The sequence below is a fragment of the Geotrypetes seraphini genome, chromosome 5 (assembly GCF_902459505.1).
Source record: "Geotrypetes seraphini chromosome 5, aGeoSer1.1, whole genome shotgun sequence".
In the NCBI taxonomy this organism is placed as follows: domain Eukaryota; kingdom Metazoa; phylum Chordata; class Amphibia; order Gymnophiona; family Dermophiidae; genus Geotrypetes; species Geotrypetes seraphini.
Window position 1 is genome coordinate 109,574,825 of NC_047088.1, and position 25,415 is coordinate 109,600,239.

The 25,415-nt window shown below is 45.4% G+C and overlaps 1 protein-coding gene across 2 annotated transcripts in view; it reads left to right on the forward strand.

Moving 5' to 3' along the window:
* Window positions 1-25,415, forward strand: part of LOC117361442 (integrin alpha-M-like) — a 122,328-nt gene that overhangs the window by 76,383 nt on the left and 20,530 nt on the right. For both annotated transcript variants that reach the window (XR_004539651.1, XM_033946785.1), the window contains exons 21-22: window positions 2,909-3,016; window positions 18,941-19,020. Coding sequence is in view for 1 of the 2 variants with exons in the window: in XM_033946785.1 (XP_033802676.1) it covers window positions 2,909-3,016; window positions 18,941-19,020 (188 nt within the window). In the remaining variant the exon portion in view is untranslated. The remainder of the gene's footprint in view (window positions 1-2,908; window positions 3,017-18,940; window positions 19,021-25,415) is intronic.

Here is a 25,415-nt window from a genome sequence, read left to right on the forward strand (position 1 = left end):
CCCCCACAATGATCCAGGCAGGAGGGTGCCCAAGCCCTCCTGCCATGTCGAACCGCGACCCCCCACCCTCGACAACATCGGGGCAAGAGGGAGCTCAAGCCCTCTTGTCCCGTCCAACCGCAACCCCCCCACAACATCGGGGCAAGAGGGAACCCAAGCCCTCTTGGCCCAGCGATCGTGCCCCCCCCCACGACTCGATCTGGCCAGGAGGGAGCCCAAGCCCTCCTGGCCCCAGCGACCCCCCCCCCCTCCGATTGAACGGGCCAGGAGAGAGCCCAAGCTCTCCTGGCCCCGGCAACCCCCCCTCCGATTGAACGGGCCAGGAGAGAGCCCAAGCTCTCCTGGCCCCGGCGACCTCCCCTACTGGATTGGGCCAGGAGGGAGCCCAAGCCCCCTGGCCCCGGCGACCCCCCACCCCCCACTACAATCCCAGGCCCTCCTGCCCTTGACACAACCCCCCTTCCCCCAATGACCGCTCCCCCCCAGAACCCCCGATCGGACCCCCCCGCCGACCCATGACCCCCCTGGCCCCCCCACCCCCCATGACCCCATGACCCCCCAGGCCGACCCATGACCACCCATGACCCCCCCACCCCCCCACCCCCACCCCTTCCCCGTACCTGAACGTTGGCCAGACGTACGGGTGCCAAGCCCGCCCATCCGGCAGGCCAGCCGGGTCTTGAATGGGGCCGGTTTGGCCCAGGCGGAAGAAACCCCGCCCACAGATGGGGCCTGAGGTGCCTGGGCCAATCAGAATAGGCCCGGGAGCCTTAGGCCCCTCCAGTGGGCGGGGCCTTAGGCACATGGCCCCACCTGTGGGCGGGGTTTCTTTCACCTGGGCCAATCCGGTACCATTCAGGGTCGTCGGGGCCAGGAGAGCTTGGGGTCTCTCCTGGCCCGTTTAATCGGAGGGGGGGTCGCCGGGGCCAGGAGGGCTTGGGCTCCCTCCTGGCCAGATCAAGTGGGGGGGGGCACAATCGCCGGGCCAAGAGGGCTTGGGCTCCCTCTTGCCCCGATATCGTCGGGGGTGCTGCAAGGCAAGAAGGTTTGGGCTCCCTCTTGCCCCAATGTTGTTGGGGGGGTGATGCATCGTGGCAGGAGAGATGCTTCATCTCCCCTACTGCGATGCCATCACTCCTCTACCCGAGCTGCCGCGGGTCACGGCAGTTCAGGTAGAGGAGTGATGGCATCGCAGTAGGGGAGATGAGGCATCTCTCCTGCCGCGATGCTTGTGGTGGGTAGGTTGCCGGGTCACTGAACTGATGGCGCCAGCGGTCATCAGCTCAGCGGCCCCTTTTTCGGCACTTAGACCTGGTTTGACTTCGTCTAAGTCAAAAAGGTCTAAGTGCCGACTAGGCAACCTGTTAATGTTTTGGTTATACCTGTTGTACGCCTAGGTGTAGGTTGGACCACCTCCCGCCCACTGCCCGCCCTTTCCCCTCCTCTAAACACACCTCTTTTCTCTCTGTGCGTTTAGTGGCAGGGGAAAGGCCTAAGCTGTTTTTAGATACGTCTAAAAACCAGCTTTGGTTATGGGTATTTGGACGATCAGGCTTTTTGATCATCCAAGTAGCCATTTAGGACACTTTTTAGACTTTTTTTTTTATTATTAACCCCATAGCGCCTATATTTTTGAAGGCCGTCTAAATTTTTAGAGGTGCCTTGTTATAGAACCACTCTTTCTTGATAGGCACCTAAGTTTCAATTAGTGCTGATTAAAAAGATGGACGCCTCCATAATAGGTGCCTAACTTTAGGCGCTGGTTACAGAATTTGGTCCTCAGTCTTTGTGGTCATGGGACCTCAGTTAGAGAACTCCCTTACAAAGGAATTGAGAAGATTGAGTCTTTGAGTTCATTTAGAAAAATTTTAAAAGCACATCTGTTTTCTCAGGCATTTTTAGGAATTAAAACTGAAATTTTAGATATTGTTCATGTTTTTGAATATTGTATGTCTTGAAAAATACTACTGTAGTACAGTAGGTTTTAATGTTATATCTGTTCTATGTATGTATGTTCTAAACTGCTGAACCAGTGCCATTTTGTAAAAGGCCTGAGATCAGAGAATGTTTTATTTGGAGATCCCAAAATTTATAGTCCCATCGCCAAGAGTTCCCAGCTTGAGGAAATTCAGTCTTTGGTGACTGATTTTTATTTTCCATTGACTTCCTCAAGAGGTTAAGTAAAGATTCAGCATTATCGAGGAAGCAAATAACTGTGCTAACTTTACACTAATTTGCTGCATCAGAAGTAGAGAATGATATGGTGACAATACTCATCTCCATTCCCATAAACCATCCCATATCATTCTTTAATGCCTCTCTCAACCTCAGTCCTTCTACACCAGCATTCTTCAATTCAAGGCTTGAGGATCAGTGGTTGTGCCCATTCATACTCTGATTCATCTCTTTCTCCTTAAAGAATGACATGGAGATGGGTTTCCCGCGTTATCCGCGGGGACAGAACAGTGATGAATATTGTCACTGTGTCATTATCTAATCAGAAGTACTTTCATATAGAGTTCATTAGCATACATTTTGTATACATACATTATGCCAATTGTTCTAAAATCAATGCAGTGCATTCAGTCCCAATTAATATAGATTTTGCATTTGCTAACATCCTTACTACTCGAGAAGACATGTTAATGCAAAAAAAACCAGACAAAAATTACTATGCCAAGCGAAGAATATTTTTTATTACATTGGCCCAAAAGTCCTGTTTCAGATCCTTACTGCATCTTAATCATGAATATGTCATAACAAACTCATACTGTAACAATACATACAGATGAAACATTCTTGGATATGAATCCCTATGAAAGGATCTTCTTATCTGAACAGAAACATATTTAATGGATTATATTGTTTTGTTTTGTTTTGTTTTGTTATTTGATTTGTGTGTTTGCAGCCTAGCCGGGTGTCACTGGTGTGTGATCCTACAGGAAATCTTGGGAACCAGTCAGAGTGGAGTATTTTGTGTGCAATGAAACCTCCTGTCCTGAGGGAGCATTCACAAGTAAGTGTGAGTGTGTATTTACAGAAATTCAATTAAACAGGGGCTATATTTATGCTTGCAGGGAAATTTTCAAATCATATAATTAGGATCTCAGAAGTCTCATCAAATTTAACCATTTCAACAAAACAAATCTCAGACCTTTGTGATTAGATTTCCAGAACCAATCCTTATTCTAATAACATATATCAACTGGACCTCTTCTCCCTTGATAAGAGGAGACTGAGAGGGGACATGATTGAAACATTCAAGATAATGAAGGGAATAGACTTAGTAGATAAAGACAGGTTGTTCACCCTCTCCAAGGTAGAGAGAACGAGAGGGCACTCTCTAAAGTTAAAAGGGGATAGATTCCGTACAAACGTAAGGAAGTTCTTCTTCACCCAGAGAGTGGTAGAAATCTGGAACGCTCTTCCGGAGGCTGTTATAGGGGAAAACACCCTCCAGGGATTCAAGGCAACATTAGACAAGCTCCTGCTGAACCAGAACGTATGCAGGTAAGGCTAGACTCAGTTAGGGCACTGGTCTTTGAACTAAGGGCCGCCGCGGGAGTGGACTGCTGGGTACGATGGACCACTGGTCTGACCCAGCAGCAGAAATTCTTATGTTCTTATGAAATAGTAAAAGGACCATCAAAGTTAATTGTTTTAAATGAGCAGTATATAAATTACTACATCATATATACATTTAATCATCATCGGTCCTTTGATTAATACTAAACCTTTCTTAGAGAATATTGAACTGTGCATTTAACTTTGTTGGTTAAGAAATGGACCGCCTGCTGACATGGCCAGTGCTTCATTGAACTTCTTCAGGGAAGTGGTCTGTTATATTTGAACTTCATGGCTCACTTACATGCTCTCCAATCTACCTATCACTCACCATCTCGCATCTAGACAATACAACTCTCCAGCATTTATTGACAAACTACTCTTGCCATATAACCTTTCAAGAACACTATAATCAAATAATCAAAATTTTCTATCTGTCCCTTCTTTATGACTTTTTGTTAAGAAAGGTTTGGACAATTTCCTGGAGGAAAAGTCCATAGTCTGTTATTGAGAAAGACATGGGGGAAGCTACTGCTTGCCCTGGAACAGTAGCATGGAATATTGCTACTCCTTGGGTTTTAGCCAGGTACTAGTGACCTGGATTGGCCACCATCAGAACGGGCTACTGGGCTTGATGGACCACTGGTCTGACCCAGTAAGGCTATTCTTATGACACAACACGAACATCCATTTTTTCAGTAACAGCACCCACATTATGGAATGCTATGCCTTTGCATCTTTGTCAAGAATCTTTAATAGACAAATTCAAATCCAACTTCAAAACATTCCTATTTTGAGACACCTATAATTTATCATTTATAATTTTAAGAGATTTCCTTTATTACTCTAAATTTTAACCATATTCCCCCTTTGTATTCTCTTTAAAAACAATAAATATTGTATTTCTTCCTTTCTTTCCTTATATATCATGTCAATTTGCTTTTTATACAAACATTTTATACATGCTTTTTTATACATACTTGATAAGTGGTATATTAAGAACTGAGTAAACAGGCAGAGAAAAAGATGGTGTCTTGGTAGTAGGACACGGTGACTGCAGCTCCTGCTCGATATTTGAACCTTTCCTGATAGCTCTGCGGAGCTTAATACTATGCCTAAGAGAAGAGGTAGAGCGGCAGTAGCCCAACTGCCAGAACCTACTGTACCGCAACAGGGAGTGATCACCAGCTTCTTCTCGTCTTCACCTCGGGGTGTTCCTGCAGAGCCAGACGCAAGGGAAGCATCAGCGTTAGGGAGCGAAATCTCGCTCAGCCCCACGGGACCAGTGCCTCCTTCACAGCTGGATGAAAGAGGAATGCTGGCTGCAACGCAAACAGCGGAAGCAACGCTGTCTGCGGAGCTATCGGGCTTGCTGGCTCCCCAGGATTCTACGACCGGATTATCTACACCAAAAGAGGCTACAGGAATTCCAGCAGTGCGAGGGGAATTGCCAACTTTTCAACACCTTGAGAGGCCTGCTGAAATTACATGGGAATCAATTTGGACTGCATTGGATTCCCTCCACAAGGTATGTCTGGGAATCTCACCACTTGTGCAAAATCAAACTGTGAAAATGGAAAAGTTTGAAGAGGATTTAAAAATCCAAGGGGAGAAAATTAAATCCTTAGAACAATCTGTTCAAGGAGTTCAATCTTCTTGTACTTCAATTATCCAGGACAAATTGGTGCTTTTGAGGAAAATGGAAAATATGGAGAATTATACCAAACAGTTGAATTTAAGAATTTTGAATTTCCCAAAAACACTTACAATGTTCCTAAAAGAGCTGTTTTATAAATTTTTGAAAGAAGTCTTTAAATACCCTGAAGATGGGCTTCCTCCTCTACATATAATATATTTTATACCAGTTTCTGTTAAAAAAACCTTCCTCTTCAGAGGTTGTTCTGGCAGTGAGAGTGTGGCGAAGTGGTTAAAGCTACAGCCTCAGCAACCTGGGGTTGTGGGTTCAAAACCCATGCTGCTCCTTGTGACCCAGGGCAAGTCACTTAATCCCTCCATTACCCCAGCTATATTAGATAGATTGTGAGCCCATCGGGACAGACGGGGAAAAATACTTGAGTACCCGAATAAATTCATGTAAACCGTTCTGGGCTCCCTTGGGTGAACGGTATAGAAAACTAACTAACTAATGTTGACTTGTTAGACCCCATGGATCTATCTAGAATTTTGGAGACTTCAGAAGAAGTTGTACTTCAAACAACGCTTCTAGTGATATATGTATTTCTACAAGATAAGGAAGCACTTCTTCACCTATTTTTTAGGCTAAAAGAAGTCTCCTATATGGATGGCAAGATTTCTATATTTTCAGATGTCTCTAGAACGACACAAACAAGATGGAAAAGATTCCTGGAACTGAAAGAAAATGTTAACATTGGGGGCAAAATTTCAATTGTGTTATCCTTGTAAATGTGTGATTTACTTGGGTCAGAATACCTGTTTTTTATGAACCTTCCCAATTGCAGTTTTTTTTTTTTTTTTGGAAGGGAAGGGAGTGACAATGCAGAGTTTCAAATGATCCCAATCTACTGGTCCGACTTGAAAATGTAGACAAGCTACTAATTTGATTTCTGTTAATTTTCTAAGGGCTCCTTTTACAAAGGTGCGCTAGCGTTTTTAGCGCACGCACCGGATTAGCGCTCGCTACCCGAAAAACTACTGCCTGCTCATGAGGAGAAGGTAGCGGCTAGTGTGCACGGCATTTTAGCTCTCACTATTCCGTGCGTTAAGGCCCTAACACACCTTTGTAAAAGGAGCCCTAAATCTTTTTATTTTTCCAATCCCAATGACATGTAAATTGTTTCTCTCCCCTAATGTGGACTACTCAAAAGTTTATATGTATTTAAAAATTTGAAATAAGTACATTTTTCTTTTTATATTGTAAACTGGAAAAACTTTTGTTTGTTCAATAAGCTTATTTTGTTGAAATTATAATAAATGAATTAAAAAAAAAGAACTGAGTAAACTTGAAACTTAAACTTGATATACATAGACATACATGTACAGACAACTATAGCTGCACAGATATTATTTAAATAAATAGAGGCATGATTATCATTAAGGGCTACAGTTAAGATGTGTCATTTTGCTGTTAATACTAGTTATTAGTAACTAGATCTCGGCTACAACAGCATAAGTCTTAATGGTTGCTCACATTAATTAATTAATAAGGTTGGCAGCCATATAACTTTCTAAAAATAGTTCATCTGTATAAAATTGTATGTATATTCAGCATCTGTTAATGCACAAGTGCCACTAAACATAAGTGTACAAATTCATACAGAAAAGTTACCTGCTATTGGGCATCACCACTTAACTGAATATGAAAAGTGATTGAAATTCACCTCTCTCTGTATAATTTTAAACTCCAGCTTGTCCGAGATCAGGGCAGGCAGAAGTCGGGCCGAGGAGAGAGGAAAGAGGAGACACGAGGAGGCAGAAGGGAAGGAGCAGGAGAGAAGGCAGAGGGTGAGGGGCTGCGGCGAGAGGAAGCTCCGCCTACCCCCTGACATCACCCACAGCGGACCCAGACCTCCCCCTTAAAAGGGGATGGGCTAACAGATCATAGATCCAGCTTGTCTGAGATCGGGGCAGGCAGAAGTCGGGCTGAGGAGAGAGGAGATAGGCGGAAGAGAGGAAAGAGGAGACACAAGGAGGCAGAAGGGAAGGAGCAGGAGAAGAGGCAGAGGGTGAGGGTGAGGGGCTGCGGCGAGAGGTAGCTCCTCCCACCCACTGACGTCACCCGCAGTGGACCTGGAGCTCCCCCTTAAAAGGGGAGGGGCTAACGGCACTCAGCCATTCGGTGCACGTAGAAGGCGAGCGTTAAAGGCGCTCGCCGTAGCGAGAGCACCTTTGCGAAGGGCCTTGAGAAGGGAAGAGCCACCACTAAAGAGGAGCAGAGGGAGACCACAGCGGACGCAGAGGACATTCAACTAGGCGGACCCAGCAGGTACAGAGGCACACAACCAGGCAGACACAAGGGGCACAGAGCATACAGCAGGCACAGAGGACAAAGCAAACACAAAGGATACACAACCAGGCAGACACTGAGGACATAACCAGATGAACACAGAAGACACAGCAGGACAAGTAGACATCAACATCAGACACAGAAAACATCCACAGGAAACCTGCAAGCGGGCAGTAACGGAGGCAGCAGACAGAAGCAGGATGTTGAGCTACCCAATTTTCTGCACCGTCTGCCATATGTATGACTACCTCCCTTCTGAGAGGCGGTCTTACGTATGCGCTCGATGTGGAAAACTGGAAAACTTGAGGAAGCAAGTCAGACTCCTGGAGAGCAGGATACTGGAATTGGAGGCACTTCATGCAGTGGAGGAAGAAGACAGAGATACAGAGATGATCAAGACGGAGCACTCCATCAAGGAAGAAGTCCGAGACCTGGAGAAATTCATAGAAGAGGCATACAGGGAGGCCGTGGGAAAGCACCAACTACAGTGAGACTGCCAGGATATGCCTACAGAGATTGTGGACCAGTAGACGGACAACAGGAGGAAATGGAGCACACAGCAGCAGGATCTGGAAGCAGCAGAGGGAACCCACAAGAAGACAATCGCCAGGATGAGAGGACATGTTTATTAACAAAGGACATGGACCTATGGCTGGAGAGATGGACATACACCAGGGACACGGACCTGCAACTGGAGAATCAAGAGAAGATAGAGAGGAGAGCAATCGTCATGGGGAACTCTATCATCAGGCAAGTTGACAGCCACATAGCGGGAGGAAGACTGGATCAACTGGTGACCTGTTTACCCGGAGCTAAAGTAAAAGACATAGTGAGCCGCATCGATAGGATTGTTGATAGTATGGAAGAAGAGGACACGGCAGTGGTGATCCATGTGGGGACGAACAACATGAGCAACAGGAACTACAACAGAGAAGTACTGAAGGACCAGTTCCGGATGCTAGGAGAGAATCTGAAGACCAGAAAACAGAGAATAGCATTCTCGGAGATCCTGCCGGTACCCAGGACGGATGAGAAGAGACAGATGGAGCTGCAAGCAATCAATGTGTGGATGTGGCGCTAGTGTGAGGAAGAAGGATTCCACTTTGTGCGCAACTGGACAACATTCTGGGGGAAGAGCAAGCTATTCAGGAAGGATGGACTCCACCTCAGCAGAGACAGAACGAGGCTACTTGCAAGCAACATCAAGAGAGAAGTTGAGAATTTTTTAAACTAGGAAGAAGAGAAAGCCGACTTCAACCGAGAGAGAGAGTGTCGATGATTCAGGAACCGGTATACCCGGAGGATACCATGTAGGAAGATGGAGGGGAGGACTCACCAGATCACAGACAGGACAGACCGAAAGAGACACAAGAGGGAAGGACATGCAAGAAGGAAACAGGCTGCAAACTCAAGTGTATGTACATGAATGAACATAAGAACATAAGATTTGCCACTGCTGAGTCAGACCAGTGGTCCATCATGCCCAGCAGTCCGCTCACGCAGCGGCCCTCTGGTCTAAGACCAGCACCCTAACTGAGACTAGCCCTACCAGCGCACATTCTTGTTCAGTAGGAACTTGTCTAACTTTGTCTTGAATCCTTGGAGGGTGTTTTCCCCTATAACAGCCTCTGGAAGAGCGTTCCTGCTTTCTATCACTCTCTGGGTGAAGAAGAGCTTCCTTATGTTTGTACGGAATCTATCCCCTTTCAACTTTAGAGAGTGCCCTCTTGTTCTCCCTACTTTGGAGAGGGTGAACAACCTGTCCTTATCTGCTAAGTCTATCCCCTTCAGTATCTTGAATGTTTCGATCATGTCCCCTCTCAATCTCCTCTGTTCGAGGGAGAAGAGGCCCAGTTTCTCTAATCTTTCACTGTACGGCAGCTCCTCCAGCCCCTTAACCATCTTAGTCACTCTTCTCTGGACCCTTTTGAGTAGTACCGTGTCCTTCTTCATGTACGGCAATCAGTGCTGGACGCAGTACTCCAGGTGAGGGTGCACCATGGCCCGGTACAGCGGCATGATAACCTTCTCTGCCTGTTCGTGATCCCCTTCTTTAATCATTCCTAGCATTCTGTTTGCCCTTTTTGCTGCCGCCGCACATTGTATCAATGGCTTCATCGACTTGTCGATCAGAACTCCCAAGTCCCTTTCCTGGGAAGTCTCTCCAAGTACCGCCCCGGACATCCTGTATTCGTGCATGAGATTTTTGTTACCGACATGCATCACTTTACACTTATCCACGTTGAACCTCATCTGCCATGTCGATGCCCATTCCTCGAGCTTGATTATGTCATGTTGCAGATCTTCGCAATCCCCCTGCGTCTTTACTACTCTGAATAACTTCGTATCATCCGCAAATTTAATCACCTCGCTTGTCGTACCTATGTCCAGATCATTTATAAAGATGTTAAAGAGCACAGGTCCAAGCACCAAGCCTTAGAAATAAAATGGGTGAACTAGAAGCTGTGGCACAAAAGGATGATGTTGACATCATCGGCATCACGGAAACATGGTGGACTGATGAAAATGTCTGGGACACGGTGATACTGGGATACAAACTATACCACAGAGACAAAGTGAAAGAGGGAATTGAATCTACTGGAGAGAACATGCCACAACGGACAGATAAGTTAGAGTCTCTATGGATCAAAATTCCAAGAACAAATGGACCAGAAATGAGGATAGGCATCTACTACAGACCCCCAGGGCAGTCCAAAGAAATTGATGAAGAAATGATGGATTAGATTGAACGCAACTGCAAGGGAGGCAATGCAGTTGTCATGGGCGACTTCAACTCTCCGGGAATAGAATGGAACCTAGGCACCTCTGGTTGTGCTAGAGAGACCAAGTTCCTAGAAACTGTAGGTGATTGCTTCCTGGAACAACTTGTCAAGGAAAACACAAGAGGAAACGCAATTCTGGACTTAGTTCTAAATGGGCTGCGAGGACCAGCACAGGAAGTAGAAGGGACGCTGGGAAACAGTGATCACAATATGATACGCTTCAACCTGGAAATAGGGGTGAAATATCGGCCCAGAATGACGGCCACGGCCCTAAACTTCCAAAAAGGAAACTAAGAAGGGATGAGACGCATGGTGGAGAAGAAAATTAAGAAGAGGATAAATACTATAAGAACGCTGGAGTAAGCTTGGTCTTTTTTTAAGGATAAGGTCACCGAGGCGCAAAATCTATATATACCACGTATCAACAAGGGATCAAAGAGGAAAAAGAATAAAGAACCATCATGGCTCACTGTAGAGGTTAAGGAAGCGTTCAAAGACAAAAATACCTTGTTTAAGGAATGGAAAAGATCAAAAATGGATGAAAACTGGAATAAGCATAAACAACACCAAAGCAGGTGCCATAAGGCGGTAAAAGTGGCAAAAAGAGGCTACAAGGAAAAAATAGCCAAGGAGTCGAAAAACTTCAAGCTGTTCTTTCGATATATTAAAGAAAAACGACCCGCAAAGGAAGCGGTGAGACCATTGGATGACCAAGGAATAAAGGGAGAGCTAAAGGAGGTCAAAGAAATTGCTGATAGACTGAACACATTTTTTTGCATACCGGAACCCATCAGGCTATATGCTGGAAGTGAAAACGGGAAACTGACAGGATTGATGGTCAGTCTAGAAGAGGTATGCAGGCAGATTGATAGGCTTAAGAGCGATAAATCCCCGGGACCGGATGGCATCCATCCGAGGGTCATCAAGGAACTGAAAAGGACCATAGCTGTATTTCAACTAATAGCCAATCTGTCGATCAAAACAGGAAAGATTCCGGAGGACTGGAAGATGGCGAATGTTACGCCGATCTTAAAAAAAGGTTCGAGGGGAGATCCGGGAAACTACAGACCGGTGAGTCTGACCTCGGTACCAGGAAAGATGGTAGAGGCACTGATAAAGGACTGCATTAATCACCTTGACGGAAACAGTCTGATGAGGACCAGCCAGCATGGTTTCAGCAAAGGCAGATCTTGTTTGACAAACTTGCTGCACTTCTTCGAGGGAGTAAACAGGCAGATAGATAAGGGTGACCCGGTTGACATTGTATATCTGGACTTTCAGAAGGCGTTCGACAAGGTTCTGCATGAATGACTACTTTGGAAAATTGCGAGCCATGGAACCGAGGGAGAAATACTCACGTGGATTAAAAACTGGCTCGAGCATAAAAAACAGAGAGTGGGGGTAAATGGGCATACTCAGACTGGAAGAGCGTCACCAGTGGGGTGCCGCAGGGCTTGGTGCTTGGACCCGTACTCTTCAACATCTTTATAAACAATCTGGACATAGGTACAACGAGTGAGGTGTTTAAATTTGCGGACGACACGAAGTTATTCAGAGTAGTGAAGACGCAGGGGGATTGCGAAGATCTACAACGTGACATAACCAGGCTCGAGGAATGGGCATCAACATGGCAGATGAGATTCAACTTGGATAAATGTAAAGTAATGCATGTCGGTAAGAAAAATCTCAGGCAAGAGTACAGGATGTCCGGGGCAGTACTGGGAGAGACCTCCCAGGAAAGGGACTTAGGAGTTCTGATCGACAAGTCGATGAAGCCATCTACACAATGTGCGGCGGCAGCGAAAAGGGCAAACAGAATGCTAGGAATGATAAAGAATGGGATCACGAACAGATCGGAAAAGGTTATCATGCTGCTGTACTGGGCCATGGTGCACCCTCACCTGGAGTACTGCGTACAGCACTGGTCACCATACATGAAGAAGGACAGGGTACTACTCGAAAGGGTCCAGAGAAGAACGACTAAGATCGTTAAGGGATTGGAGGAGCTGCCGTACAGTGACAGATTAGAGAAACTGGGCCTCTTCTCCCTTTAAAAGAGGAGATTGAGAGGGGACATGATCGAAACATTCAAGATACTGAAGGGGATAGACTTAGTAGATAAGGACAGGTTGTTCACCCTCTCCAAGGTAGGGAGAACGAGAGGGCACTTTTTAAAGTTGAAAGGGGATAAATTCTGTACAAACGTAAGGAAGTTCTTCTTCACCCAGAGAGTGGTAGAAAACTGGAACGCTCTCCCATAGGCTATTATACGGGAAAACACCCTCATGGATTCAAGACAGTTAGACAAGTTCCTACTGAACAAGGATGTACGCTGGTAAGGCTAGTCTCAGTTAGGGCACTGGTCTTTGACCAAAAGGGCCGCTGCGTGAGTGGACTGCTGGGCACAATGGACCACTGGCCTGACCCAGCAGTGGCATCTCTTATGTTCTGACCCTGAAATGCCCTTTAGCAGGTTTCATTGAGGTGCATTAATTCTGACCTTGTGGCAAGCTGAACAACTAAAAGTTGTGTTCTCTCCCAAACAAAACAAAAAAAAAAGAATTACTTCCTCATCATCCTGCTAGATCAGTCCAGACTAGTAAGTTCATATCACTTTGCTAGTAAATGAAAGTAAAGAACACTCTTCAGTATTCTCTGTCTCCAGCCATAGGAGCCAACTTTCCTTCCCCAGCCATCACCAAAAAAGAAATAGTCACATTTTGGTGAACATGAAGCTCATCACAAACTGGGATTATACCACAAAAATCCAGTGCACTGAGAAGCTGCAAACTCTTATGCTAACAGCCACAGTATCCTGCAAAAACACATTAGGAACCTATAAATCAAGCTTGTCATGCTATTACAGAACTGAAAGAGCTCAAACAACAACCCTGTCTATAAAGAGACAGCACTTCAATAACTATCATACTAAGATCTAAAATACCAATACACCATCGCCTCCTAGGGGGAAAACAACATAAGCTTCACTGCTACCAAAACAGGTTCTCAACAAATACAGAATAAGTAACTAAAAATTAGAAATATAAATATACAGACAAAACCTGAGCCCCAGTATGATAAACCTTCTATGCAGTAGAACACATGAGAATAGAAAACAGAAATGTATTACCTCTGTACTATGTAAAATATGAGAAGAGATGCACATCCCCACACCTTACAAATTCCAATTCCAATACAGAAAAATCAAAATAGAAAAGGCTTTAACATAGTAGCATAGTAACATAGTAGATGACAGCAGATAAAGACCCGAATGGTCCATCCAGTCTGCCCAACCTGATTCAATTTAAATTTTTTTTATTTTTTTCTTCTTAGCTATTTCTGGGCAAGAATCCAAAGCTCTACCCGGTACTGTGCTTAGGTTCCTACTGCCGAAATCTCCATTAAAACCTACTCCAGCCTATGTACAACCTCCCAGCCATTGAAGCCCTCCCCAGCCCATCCTCCACCAAATGGCCATATAAAGACACAGACCGTGCAAGTCTGCCCAGTACTGGCCTTAGTTCAGTTTTTAATATTTTCTGATTCTAGATCCTATGTGTTCATCCCACGCTTCTTTGAACTCAGTCATAGTTTTACTCTCCACCACCTCTCTCGGAAGCGCATTCCAGGCATCCACCACCCTCTCCGTAAAGTAGAATTTCCTAACATTGCCTTTGAATCTACCACCCCTTAACCTCAAATTATGTCCTCTGGTTTTACCTTTTTCCTTTCTCTGGAAAAGATTATGTTCTACGTTAATACCCTTCAAGTATTTGAACGTCTGAATCATATCTTCCCTGTCTTTCCTTTCCTCTAGGGTATACATATTCGGGGCTTCCAGTCTCTCCTCATATGTCTTCTGGCACAAGCTTTCTATCATTTTCGTCGCCCTCCTCTGGCCAGTTTCAAGTCTTCTTACGTCCTTCGCCAGATACAGTCTCCAAAACTGAACACAATACTCCAAGTGGGGCCTTACCAATAACCTGTACAGGGGCATCAACACCTTCTTCCTTCTACTGGCTACGCCTCTCTTTATACAGCCCAGCATCCTTCTGGCAGCAGCCACTGCCTTGTCACACTGTTTTTTTACCTTTTAGATCTTCGGACACTATCACCCCAAGGTCCCTCTCCCCGTCCGTGCATATCAGCTTCTCTCCTCCCAGCATATACAGTTCCTTCCGATTATTAATCTCCAAATGTATTACTCTGCATTTCTTTGCATTGAATTTTAGTTCCCAGGCATTAGACCATTCCTCTAACTTTTGCAGATCCTTTTTCATATTTTCCACTCTCTCTTCGATGTATACTCTGTTACAAATCTTGGTATCATCTGCAAAAAGGCACACTTTTCCTTCTAACCTTTCAGCAATGTCACTCACAAACATATTGAACAGGATTGCCCCCAGCACCGAACCCTGAGGGACTCCACTACTCACCTTTCCTTCCTCCGAGCGACTTCCATTAACCACCACCCTCTGGTGTCTGTCCGACAGCCAGTTTCTAACCCAGTTCACTACTTTGGGTCCTAACTTCAGCCCTTCAAGTTTGTTCAACAGCCTCCTATGAGGAACTAAATCAAAGGCTTTGCTGAAATCTATGTAAATTACATCTAGCATATGTCCTCGATTCAGCTTTCTGGTCACCCAATCAAAAAATTAAATCAGGTTCATTTGGCACGATTTCCCTTTTGTAAAGCCATGTTGCCTTGGATCCTGTAACCCATTAAATTCAAGGAAGTGTAAATGCACGAAGACAACCGAAGCCTGGAACAAACATAAAGATGAACAGAAGAAATGTCACAAGGCGGTGAGGGATGCAAAACAGGACTATGAGGAAAAAATAGCCCGGGAGGCCAAAAACTTCAAGCCCTTCTTTAGATACGTGAAAGGGAAAAAACCTGCAAAAGAGGCAGTGGGACCCTTGGACGACATGGGAAGAAAAGGGTACATCAAGGAAGATAAACAAATCGCAGACAAACTAAATTCCTTCTTTGCGTCTGTCTTTACGAAGGAGGACACCTCAACAATACCTGAAGTGGAGAAACTGTTTACAGGAGAAATAAAGGACAGCCTCACCACAGTTGAAGTGAACTTAGATCAGATATACTACCAGATCGACAAACTTAAAAGTGACAAATCCCCTGGACCGGATGAAATTCACCCGAGAGTCTTGAAGGAATTGAAGGTCGAAATCGGAGAGTTACTGCAAAAACTTGCAAACCTGTCAATCAGAACTGGTCAGATACCAGACGACTGGAGGAAAGCGAACGTCACGCCAATTTTCAAAAAAGGATCGAGAGGAGAACCGGGCAACTATAGACCTGTGAGTCTTACATCTGTCCCCGGCAAGATGATTGAATCACTGATCAAGGATAGCATAGTTCAGCACTTGGACACACATGACTTGATGAAACCCAGTCAACATGGATTCAGGAAAGGGAAATCGTGTTTGACGAATTTACTCCAATTCTTTGAGACCGTGAACGAGCAAATTGATAGTGGAAAGCCGGTGGACATAATATACTTGGACTTCCAGAAAGCATTTGACAAAGTTCCACACAAAAGACTTCTTAGGAAACTACAAAGCCATGGCATAGAGGGAGATATACAAAGATGGATAGGCAAATGCCTGGAAAACAGGAAGCAGAGAGTGGGCATAAATGGGAAGTTCTCCGACTGGGAGAAAGTGACTAGTGGTGTACCCCAAGGCTCGGTACTTGGGCCGATCCTTTTTAATATTTATATCAATGACCTGGAAAACGGAACATCCAGTGAGATCATCAAGTTTGCAGACGACACAAAACTCTGCCGGGCAATCAGATCGCAGGAGGACAGTGAGGAACTCCAGAGCGACTTGTGTCGGTTAGAAAAATGGGCGGAGAAATGGCAGATGAAGTTCAACGTGGAGAAATGCAAGGTAATGCATTTAGGCAGTAAAAATAAGGAATACGAGTACAGAATGTCAGGTGCAACTCTGGGAAAAAGTGAACAAGAAAGGGATCTGGGTGTACTGATAGATAGGACCCTGAAGCCGTCGGCACAATGCGCGGCAGCGGCAAATAAGGCAAATAGAATGTTGGGCATGATAAAGAAAGGAATCTCGAGTAGATCGGAGAAAGTTATAATGCCGCTTTATAGGGCAATGGTCAGACCCCACTTGGAATACTGCGTCCAACATTGGTCTCCCTACTTAAAGAAGGATATAAAACTGCTGGAGAGGGTGCAGAGACGAGCAACTAAACTAGTGAAGGGTATGGAGAAACTGGAATATGAGGATCGACTTAAAACACTGGGATTGTTCTCCCTTGAGAAAAGGAGACTGCGTGGGGATATGATCGAAACCTTCAAAATACTGAAAGGAATCGACAAAATAGAGCAGAAAAAACTATTTACATTGTCCAATTTGACACGGACAAGAGGACATGAAATGAAGCTAAGGGGGGGCAAGTTCAGGACTAATATCAGGAAGTTCTGCTTCACACAGAGAGTGGTTGACATCTGGAATACTCTCCCAGGGGAGATTATTGCGGAATCGACAGTCCTAGGCTTCAAAAGCAAACTAGATGCATATCTCCTTGAGAGAGGCATATAAAGATATGGTTGGCTATAAAATAAGCCAGGTGTATACCTAGCAGGGCCTCCGCGTGTGCGGATCGCCGGACTTGATGGACCGAAGGTCTGATCCGGAGATGGCGCTTCTTATGTTCTTATGTTCTTATGTTCTTTCAGCAACACTTCCATTATTTTTCCAACAACTGAAGTGAGGCTCACCGGCCTGTAGTTTCCTGCTTCATCCCTGTGGCCACTTTTATGAATAGGGACCATATCCACTCTCCTCCAATCCCCAGGAATCACTCCCGTCTCCAGAGATTTGTTGAACAAGTTTTTAATAGGACTCGCCAGAACCTCTCTGAGCTCCCTTAGTATCCTGGGATGGTTCCCATCTGGTCCCATCGCTTTGTCCACCTTCAGTTTTGCAAGTTGCTCATAAACACTCTCCTCCGTGAACGGCGCAGAATCTACTCCATTTTCTCGTGTAACTTTGCCAGACAATCTCGGTCCTTCTCCAGTATTTTCTTCTGTGAACACAGGACAGAAGTATTTGTTTAGCACATTTGCTTTTTCCTCATGACTCTCCACATATCGGTTCCCAGCATCTTTTAGTTTAGCAATTCCATTTTTCATCTTCCTCCTTTCACTAATATATCTGAAAAAATTTTTGTCTCCCTTTTTTACATTTTTAGCCATTTGTTCTTCCGCCTGTGCTTTTGCCAGACGTATCTCTCTCTTGGTTTTTTTTCAGTTTCACCCTGTAGTCCTTTCTGCACTCCTCTTCTTGGGTTTTTTTTATATTTCATGAATGCCAAATCTTTCGCCTTTATTTTCTCCGCCACTAGTTTAGAGAACCATATCGGCTTCCTTTTTCTCTTGTTTTTATTGATTTTCTTCACATAAAAGTCCATAACCATTTTTATCGCTCCTTTCAGCTTAGACCACTGTCTTTCCACTTCTCTTATGTCCTCCCATCCTAACAGCTCTTTCTTCAGGTACTTTCCCATTGCATTAAAGTCTGTACGTTTGAAATCTAGGACTTTAAATATCATGCGGCCACGCTCCAGTTTAGCCATTATATCAAACCAAACCGTTTGATGATTGCTACTTCCCAGGTGAGCACCCACTCGAACATTAGAGATACTCTCTCCATTTGTGAGGACCAGATCCAATATCGCTTTTTCCCTCGTGGGTTCCGTCACCATTTGTCTGAGCAGAGCCTCTTGAAAGGCATCCACAATCTCCCTACTTCTTTCCGATTCTACAGATGGAACATTCCAGTCCGCATCCGGCAGGTTGAAATCTCCCAACAGCAGACCCTCCTCTTTCCTTCCAAACTTTTGGATATCTACAATCAGATCCTTATCAATTTGCTGCGATTGAGTCGGAGGTCAGTAGACTACACCCATGTAGATAGAAGTTCCATCTTCTCTTTTCAGAGCGATCCATATTGCTTCTTCCTCTCCCCAGGTCCCTTGCAATATAATGATTAAAATGTGTCAGTTTTGAGAATTTATATCTGCTGTGTATATTGTGTGTATATGAAAAATGAATGGAAAAAAATTGCATTACAATTAGTAAAGGGGGCAGGATCTGGGGCGGAGCTTGGGTGGGTCTTGGGCACAGCTTGGGTAGTGTTTGTGGTTGGGGGTACTCAGTTGATATTTATTAGACTGAGGGGGTATTTAGCTTGAAGTAGTTGAGAAACACTGCTGTAGGCAATCAGCCAGCGCCTCAACTTCTCTCCAGCCCTCTTCCCTGTTGGTACCCCCCACTGGTGTCTCAGGGCTAGTTTGGAGGGCCTCTGCACATGCGCATACGCATGCACATGACATCATCACGGCGACGTCCGTGTCTCGAGCCATGGCCACTAACTGTAGTGTGCCCTGGCTCAAGAAAGTTTGAAGGACACTGATTTAAGAAATGAGTTTAACAGTGCATATAGATGTTTCACACATGCTCCAGAAATATAGGGATGAAGTCTGATATGAATTTTTGCCTTGCAACTGTAATCACATCTGATCTCTTTCTCTCTCTTTCTTTTTTCTCTGCTTCAGGCAATTTTCCAGATCATATTCCAGACAATAGGGGACATATCCTGGGGAAAGAGCATTCAAATTACTGTTCAAGCAGAGAGGTAACAACAAGAATCTCATTTGCAGAATATTCCCTCTCAGTACTGGATGCTCTAAAATTGCAGTTAAAATCCTATGAGTCACTGTTGTGCCAGGAAATGGTCCAATTTGAAAACAGTGATTGATATTGAAACAATTTTGCATACAAATGAGTTTCATGGAGGTCCGCTATAATCCCATCTGATCCGTCTTTGGAGAAAGTGACTGACACATGCACAGAGCTGGCAGGGGAAGCCTTGAAGAATCCTCCTGCCAGGGAAGGGGCCTGAGGTCCTGATTGACCCAGGTGCCTAAGACCTCTCCTATGGCGTTGCGTACCTGGGCTAATCAGAGTCATAAGCCCCTGCCATTGCATCTCAGGATGCACCAGGAAGGGGAGGGCCCGCCATTTTGAAGAGGGGGTCCTGCAGGCAGGAGGGAGTGGGCATCCCTCCTGCTAATCTTCAGTTTAAAGGTAGGGTTAGGGTGTAAGGGGGGTCCAGGTGGTTGAGGCAGGAGGGAGTGGGCTGCCAATTTTTTTTTTTAAGTTGGGGGAGAGGTATGGGCCATCTTCATGGGGGGGTTTCCAGCACAACTTTAAGAAAAATTTTTAATGGGGACAGATATTGTGCATATGTAACATGTACAACATCTGTGCACATTTTTTAAAAAAGCTGCTGTTTGGCGCATTTTTAACACTTTTAGACATGTCAGAGATTTCAGAGCGTTAAAAACTGGCTCTTCATTTTGTGCATCATCTGGGCATCAGTAGGAGTGTTCATTTTAATATTGATGAGCTTGTTGTAATCCATTTACATACAATTATCGGAGGCTTCTACAAACCATAGAAAAGACCATGATTAGCTATTTTGGGCATCAATAGCTAAAATACTTTGATGCTAAACTGTTTAAAATTGTGAGAGGCATGATGAGAGAGAGAGAAAGTTAGATGGGCTTCTGTACTAATTATCAAAACAAATGTGTAAAGCTTTCCTGGTACTTTACTTTGATTTTGTTTCCAGAGGACTGTTTAGATCAGTGGTTCCCAAACCTGTCCTGGGGGACCCCCCAACCAGTCAGGTTTTCAAGATATCCCTAATGAATATGCATGAGAGAGATTTGCATACCTGTCACTTCCATTATATGCAAATCTCTCTCATGCATATTCATTAGGGATATCTTGAAAACCTGACTGGCTGGGGGTCCCCCAGGACAGGTTTGGGAACCACTGGTTTAGATCATGGGTGCCCAAAAGGTCGATTGCAATCGACCAGTAGATCATGAAGGCAACGCGAATCGAGCTTGGATTCTGTGATAGACTCATGTTGCCTTCGCATTCTACCTGCTTCCCAACGCGGTAAACAGAAGCACCGGGCCAACCAGCTTCCCCCCCAATCGCTGCCTGGCTGGCCTGGAACTTCCTCTACGATGTCATAATTGACATCATGGGAAGGCTGTTGGCCCGGTAATTCTGTTTACCGCGTTGGGAAGCAGGGAGAGCTCACAACTCGGCATTGCGCGGCTTGAGGGCCTGTTCCCCGATGGCAGCGGTGGCTTGGGGGAGGGCAGGGGGAAAGAAAGACAAAGAAAGGAAGGGGGCAGGCAGGGAGACAGAAAGAAAGGAAAAAGAAAGAAAGGGGGACAGGCAGTGGCGTACCTAGGGTATGTGGCACCCGGGGCCCATCATTTTTTGACACCCCCCCCCCCCCCCATGTAAAAAAATTTTTTTTTTTTTTTTTTTGCAACACATACATTGTAAAACTAAACAAGCCAGATCCCGCACAGTCAATTGGTCCTGTAGTCAATGCCAACTGAAAACTATGTCTTTTTCATACACACAGAACAGAGATACACCCTCGCCCAAAATGGAATAATCACAAACTAAAAATAGAAATATGTAGACAAAAGTTAAACTGATCCGCCAAGAAACCAGACCCTGGATACAATGCAACACCACAAAAAACAGTAACACATGTCCTCTAATACAGTGCAAAATATAAAGACAGTAGATGTAAATTTGAAAAAACTGATACATAACAATCACCACTTTATAAATTAACAAATAAAAATAAAACAAATAATGAGATATAAAAAAATACAATTTTATTGGACTAATCCCCGTAAGCTCGGTCCCCATCCCCGCAAACCACCTGATTCCATCCACACAAGCCTTGAATTGTTTATATTAAAGTATAAAAAGAAACAATATTCTGTACAATTGTCAATTTATAAATCAGCGTCTTCTCCCCACTCTCTTCCCCATTTCCCTTCAGCATCCTCAGCCCACTCTCTCTCCACTTTCCTTCAGCGCACGCACATAAAAACAAGCAAGTAATTTTATATCATTTTCATTCTATTCATTCATAGAAATTAAAGTCTAGATAATGCCAGTCACATAACAAAACATGATTTTACAAAAATAATTCCCTGCAGTCAAGCCTGCAAGGATTATTAGATGTCTTTCAGCAGTTCCCCTCCCTCCCTCCCCCTTACCTTTGTGGCCAAGTCAAAATGATCTACCAACAATAAAATTTTAAAAACACAAAGCACGCTGTACGCAGAGAAAATGTTAATTATCATTTATATTCCGCGGGTTTTCAAAGAGGTCAAGGCAGATGACTTTATGCAATGTCACCTCAGTAACAACTATACAAAAATAGACAAATATTCCCCCTCCCTTTTTACTAAACTGCGATAGCGGTTTTTAGCGTAGGGAGCTGCGCTGAATGCCCCACGCTGCTCTCGACGCTCATAGGCTCCCTGCGCTAACAAACTCTATTGCGGTTTAGTAAAAGGGGGCCATAGTGCAAAATATAGACAGCAGATATAAATTTTCAAAACGGACACATTTTGATCACTAAGTTGAAAATAAAATCATTTTTCCTACTTTTTTGTCTGGTGATTTCATGAGTCTCTGATCCTTCTTCTGATCCTTCTTCTTTCTCTCTCCCCCTGGCTCCCCTCTTTATTTCTGCCTTTCTTTCTCTCTCCTCCTGGCCCCCCTCTTTCTTTCTGCCTTTCTTTCTCTCCCCCTTGACCCCCCCTCTTTATTTCTGCCTTTCTTTCTCTCCCCTTGGTCCCCCTCTTTCTTTCTGCCTTTCTTTCTCTCTCCCCCTGGCCCTCCTCTTTCTTTCTGCCTTTCTTTCTCTCCCCCTTGACCCCCTCTTTATTTCTGCCTTTCTTTCTCTCCCCTTGGTCCCCCTCTTTATTTCTGCCTTTCTTTCTCTCCCCTTGGTCCCCTCTTTCTTTCTGCCTTTCTTTCTCTCTCCCCCTGGCCCCCCCTCTTTATTTTTTCCTTTCTTTCTCTCTCCCCCTAGCCTGCACAAAGCCATCGTGCCGATTTCTCCACTTCCACGATTCTTTCCCTACCCTCACCCCCAAGCCAGCAGCCGATTTCTCCCTGCTCCTTCCCCGATGTCCTGATGTCCTGAACTTCATCGGGCAGCAGCAGCATTCACAATTCACTGATGTTGCCCGCTTCAGGCCTTCCTCTCTGTCGGGTCCTGTCTTCATGAAAACTGGAAGTAGGCAGGACCCGGCAGAGAACAAGGCCTGAAGCCGGCAACAGCAGCGAATTGTAAACGCTGCTGCTGCCCGAAGAAGGTAATGGAGCACCGAGGCAGTCCGCTTCTCCCCCCTCCCAGCCGAACCCCCGCTGACCCTCCTATCTCCCCCCCCCCGTGAACCTTTCCGACCTTCCCAGCGAGAGCAGCAAACCTCCTTCGCGGCTTTCTCCGCCCTCTGCCGCGTTACTGATGACGTCATCAGTGATGCGGCAGAGGGAGGATAAAGCCGACGCTTCTGGAGGGAGGTTTGCTGCTTTCGCTGGGAGGGTCAGAAAGGTTCACTTGGGGGGGAGAGAGATAGGATGGTCAGCGGGGTTTCGGCTGGGAGGGGGGAGAAGCGGTCTGCCTTGGTGCTCCAAGGCCTGGCGCCATTACCTTTTTCGATAATGGCGCCGATGCTGCTTTCGCTGGGAGGGTAGGAGCGCGATAGGGACCGGGCCAGCTGTGCACCCCCCCTAAGGCGGCACCCGGGATGGACCTCCCCCTCGCCCCCCTTGGTACGCTACTGCCCTGGGGAAACAGCCTGCAACAAGATCGCGCGATGCCAGAGATCTTTGCCTGCTTCGGCTGTTTCCTCCGCCGCGGTCCCGCCCCTCCTCTGACATCAGAGGAGGGGCAGGACCGTGGCGGAGGAAACAGTCGAAGCAGGCAAAGATCTCTGGCATCGCGATCTTGCTGCAGGCTGTTTCCAGACGCGACACCCGGCGCAGGGGGGGGTAACTGGACCGGACCGGGAGCACCCCCTCAGGGCTTGGTACCCGGGGCGGACCGCCCCCCCCCCGCCCCCCCCCTTGGTACGCCACTGGGGACAGGGAGACAGAAAGAAAGAAGGGAAACAAAGAAAGAAAGGGAAGACAGAAAGAAAGGGGGCATGGAGAGAGAAAGACAGACAGAAAGAAAGGGGGTAGGGAGTAGGGAGAAAGAAAGGGGAGGGGCAGGGAGAGAGGAAGAAAAAGTTGGGGGAGGGGATGATGTCTGGAGGAGAGGAAGCATACAGGAGGCTGAAAGAAGGGAACAAATATTGGATGCACAGACAGAAGAAGAAAGTGCAGCCAGAGATTCATGAAATCATCAGACAACAAAAGTAAGAAAATTATTTTATTTTCAATTTAGTGATCAAAATGTGTTGGTTTTGAGAATTTATATCTGCTATCTATATTTTGCACTATGGCCCCCTTTTTACTAAACTGCAATAGCGGTTTTTAGCACAGGGAGCCTATGAGCATTGAGAGCAGTGCGGGGCATTCAGCTCAGCTCCCTGCACTAAAAACCGCTATCGTAGTTTAATAAAAAATGAGGGGGTATATTTTTCTATTTTTGTATAGTTGTTAGGGAGGTAACATTGCATAAAGTCATCTGCCTTGATCTCTTTGAAAAAAAACCCTGGAATGTAAATGATAATAAACATTTTCGCTGCATACAGTGTGCTTTGTGTTTTTTAAAATTTTATTGTTGGTAGATCATTTTGACTTGGTCATTTTAAAAGTAGCTCAAAAGCCCAAAAAGTGTGGACACCCCTTGTTTAGATGAAATAGAAGACTTTATTATTGTCAGACTCATGTGAAATGCAAGCAGAAGATTCTTTCAACCCTAACCCTTCTCTCGCACCAAGCAGCATCATGGGGTAAAGACTTAGAACAATTGCTTTCGCCCACTACTTATGAGGAATTTAGGAAACATCTGAAAACACACCTGTTCCTAAAGTATCTAGACAACTGATCCTCTCTTTTCTCTCCCCTCTATAGCGATTAACTTGTTCTATTGATCACTCTCTCCTCAAAAATGGATTTCCTGTCCTATTAACCCTCTTTCTTCCTCCCCTCTTAAGTCAATCAATTTGTACCTTTGCTTAATCTTTGTAAACTGCATAGAACTTCACGGTATTGCGGTATATAAGCTGTTATTATTATTATTATTATTAATGAGCTTGCTTAGGAGACTGTGGCACCTTGAGCCAGCTTTCCTTCCACTACCTCCTCTCCCCCAGCCCCTCTCTCAAGGCCTCACTCCCCTCCATCTACCGTCTAATTTTTCTTTACTCTTAGAGGTTGCCATTAGTGAAAGCAATTCACACACGGTAACTGTGTCTGACCCCAGAGCCTTCCCTAAGATGCATGCAATCCCACCAGAAAAAGGAAGTTGCTTCATATGCTGCAGGATGCGGCACTGATGGAGAAGAAAGAAACATTGGCCTGTGAGGATGCAAGAAGCAAGAGATGGTAGCTACATAGATGGAAAGGGAAAGTGGAAGATACCTAGTACTGGTAAACAGACCAATTTGGAATGCTACAGATTTTTATACAAAAACTAAATGCAAACAGAATATCACAACATCTTAGCCACGTGGAAAACAGACAAAATCTTCCCAAATACAGAATATGGGATCACAGAAATCTGCTGGGAATCCCAAGAAATAAAACTTGACAAATACATCCAGGGGCTGGCATCAGGGAGTTGTCATCCCTCCTGCCATTACCTTAGTTTTTGGATGGGACCGATGGCAGGAGGGAGTGGGAATTCTCCTGCCATAATTATTTTTGATGCGGCTGCGGGGCAAATTTTTTGGGGGGTTCGGGGAGGGAGAGGGGTTAGGGGTACTTGTTGTGAGGGGGGTTTGTAGTTAGAGATATGGCAGGAGGGTGTGGGCACCCTCCTGCCATAATTTTAAAGAGTACGGGGAGGGGTGGGCTTGGCCAGGCCGATGGCGGTTTCGCGATGGCAGGAAGGAGTTGGCATCCCTCCTGCCATATTTGCGGAGACCACCAGGTGGGCAGCGTCAGGCCCGATGGCAGCGGTGGCGGTGGATTTAAAATCACGGGCTTGCTCTGCTAAAAAGCATTGCAAGCCCGTGG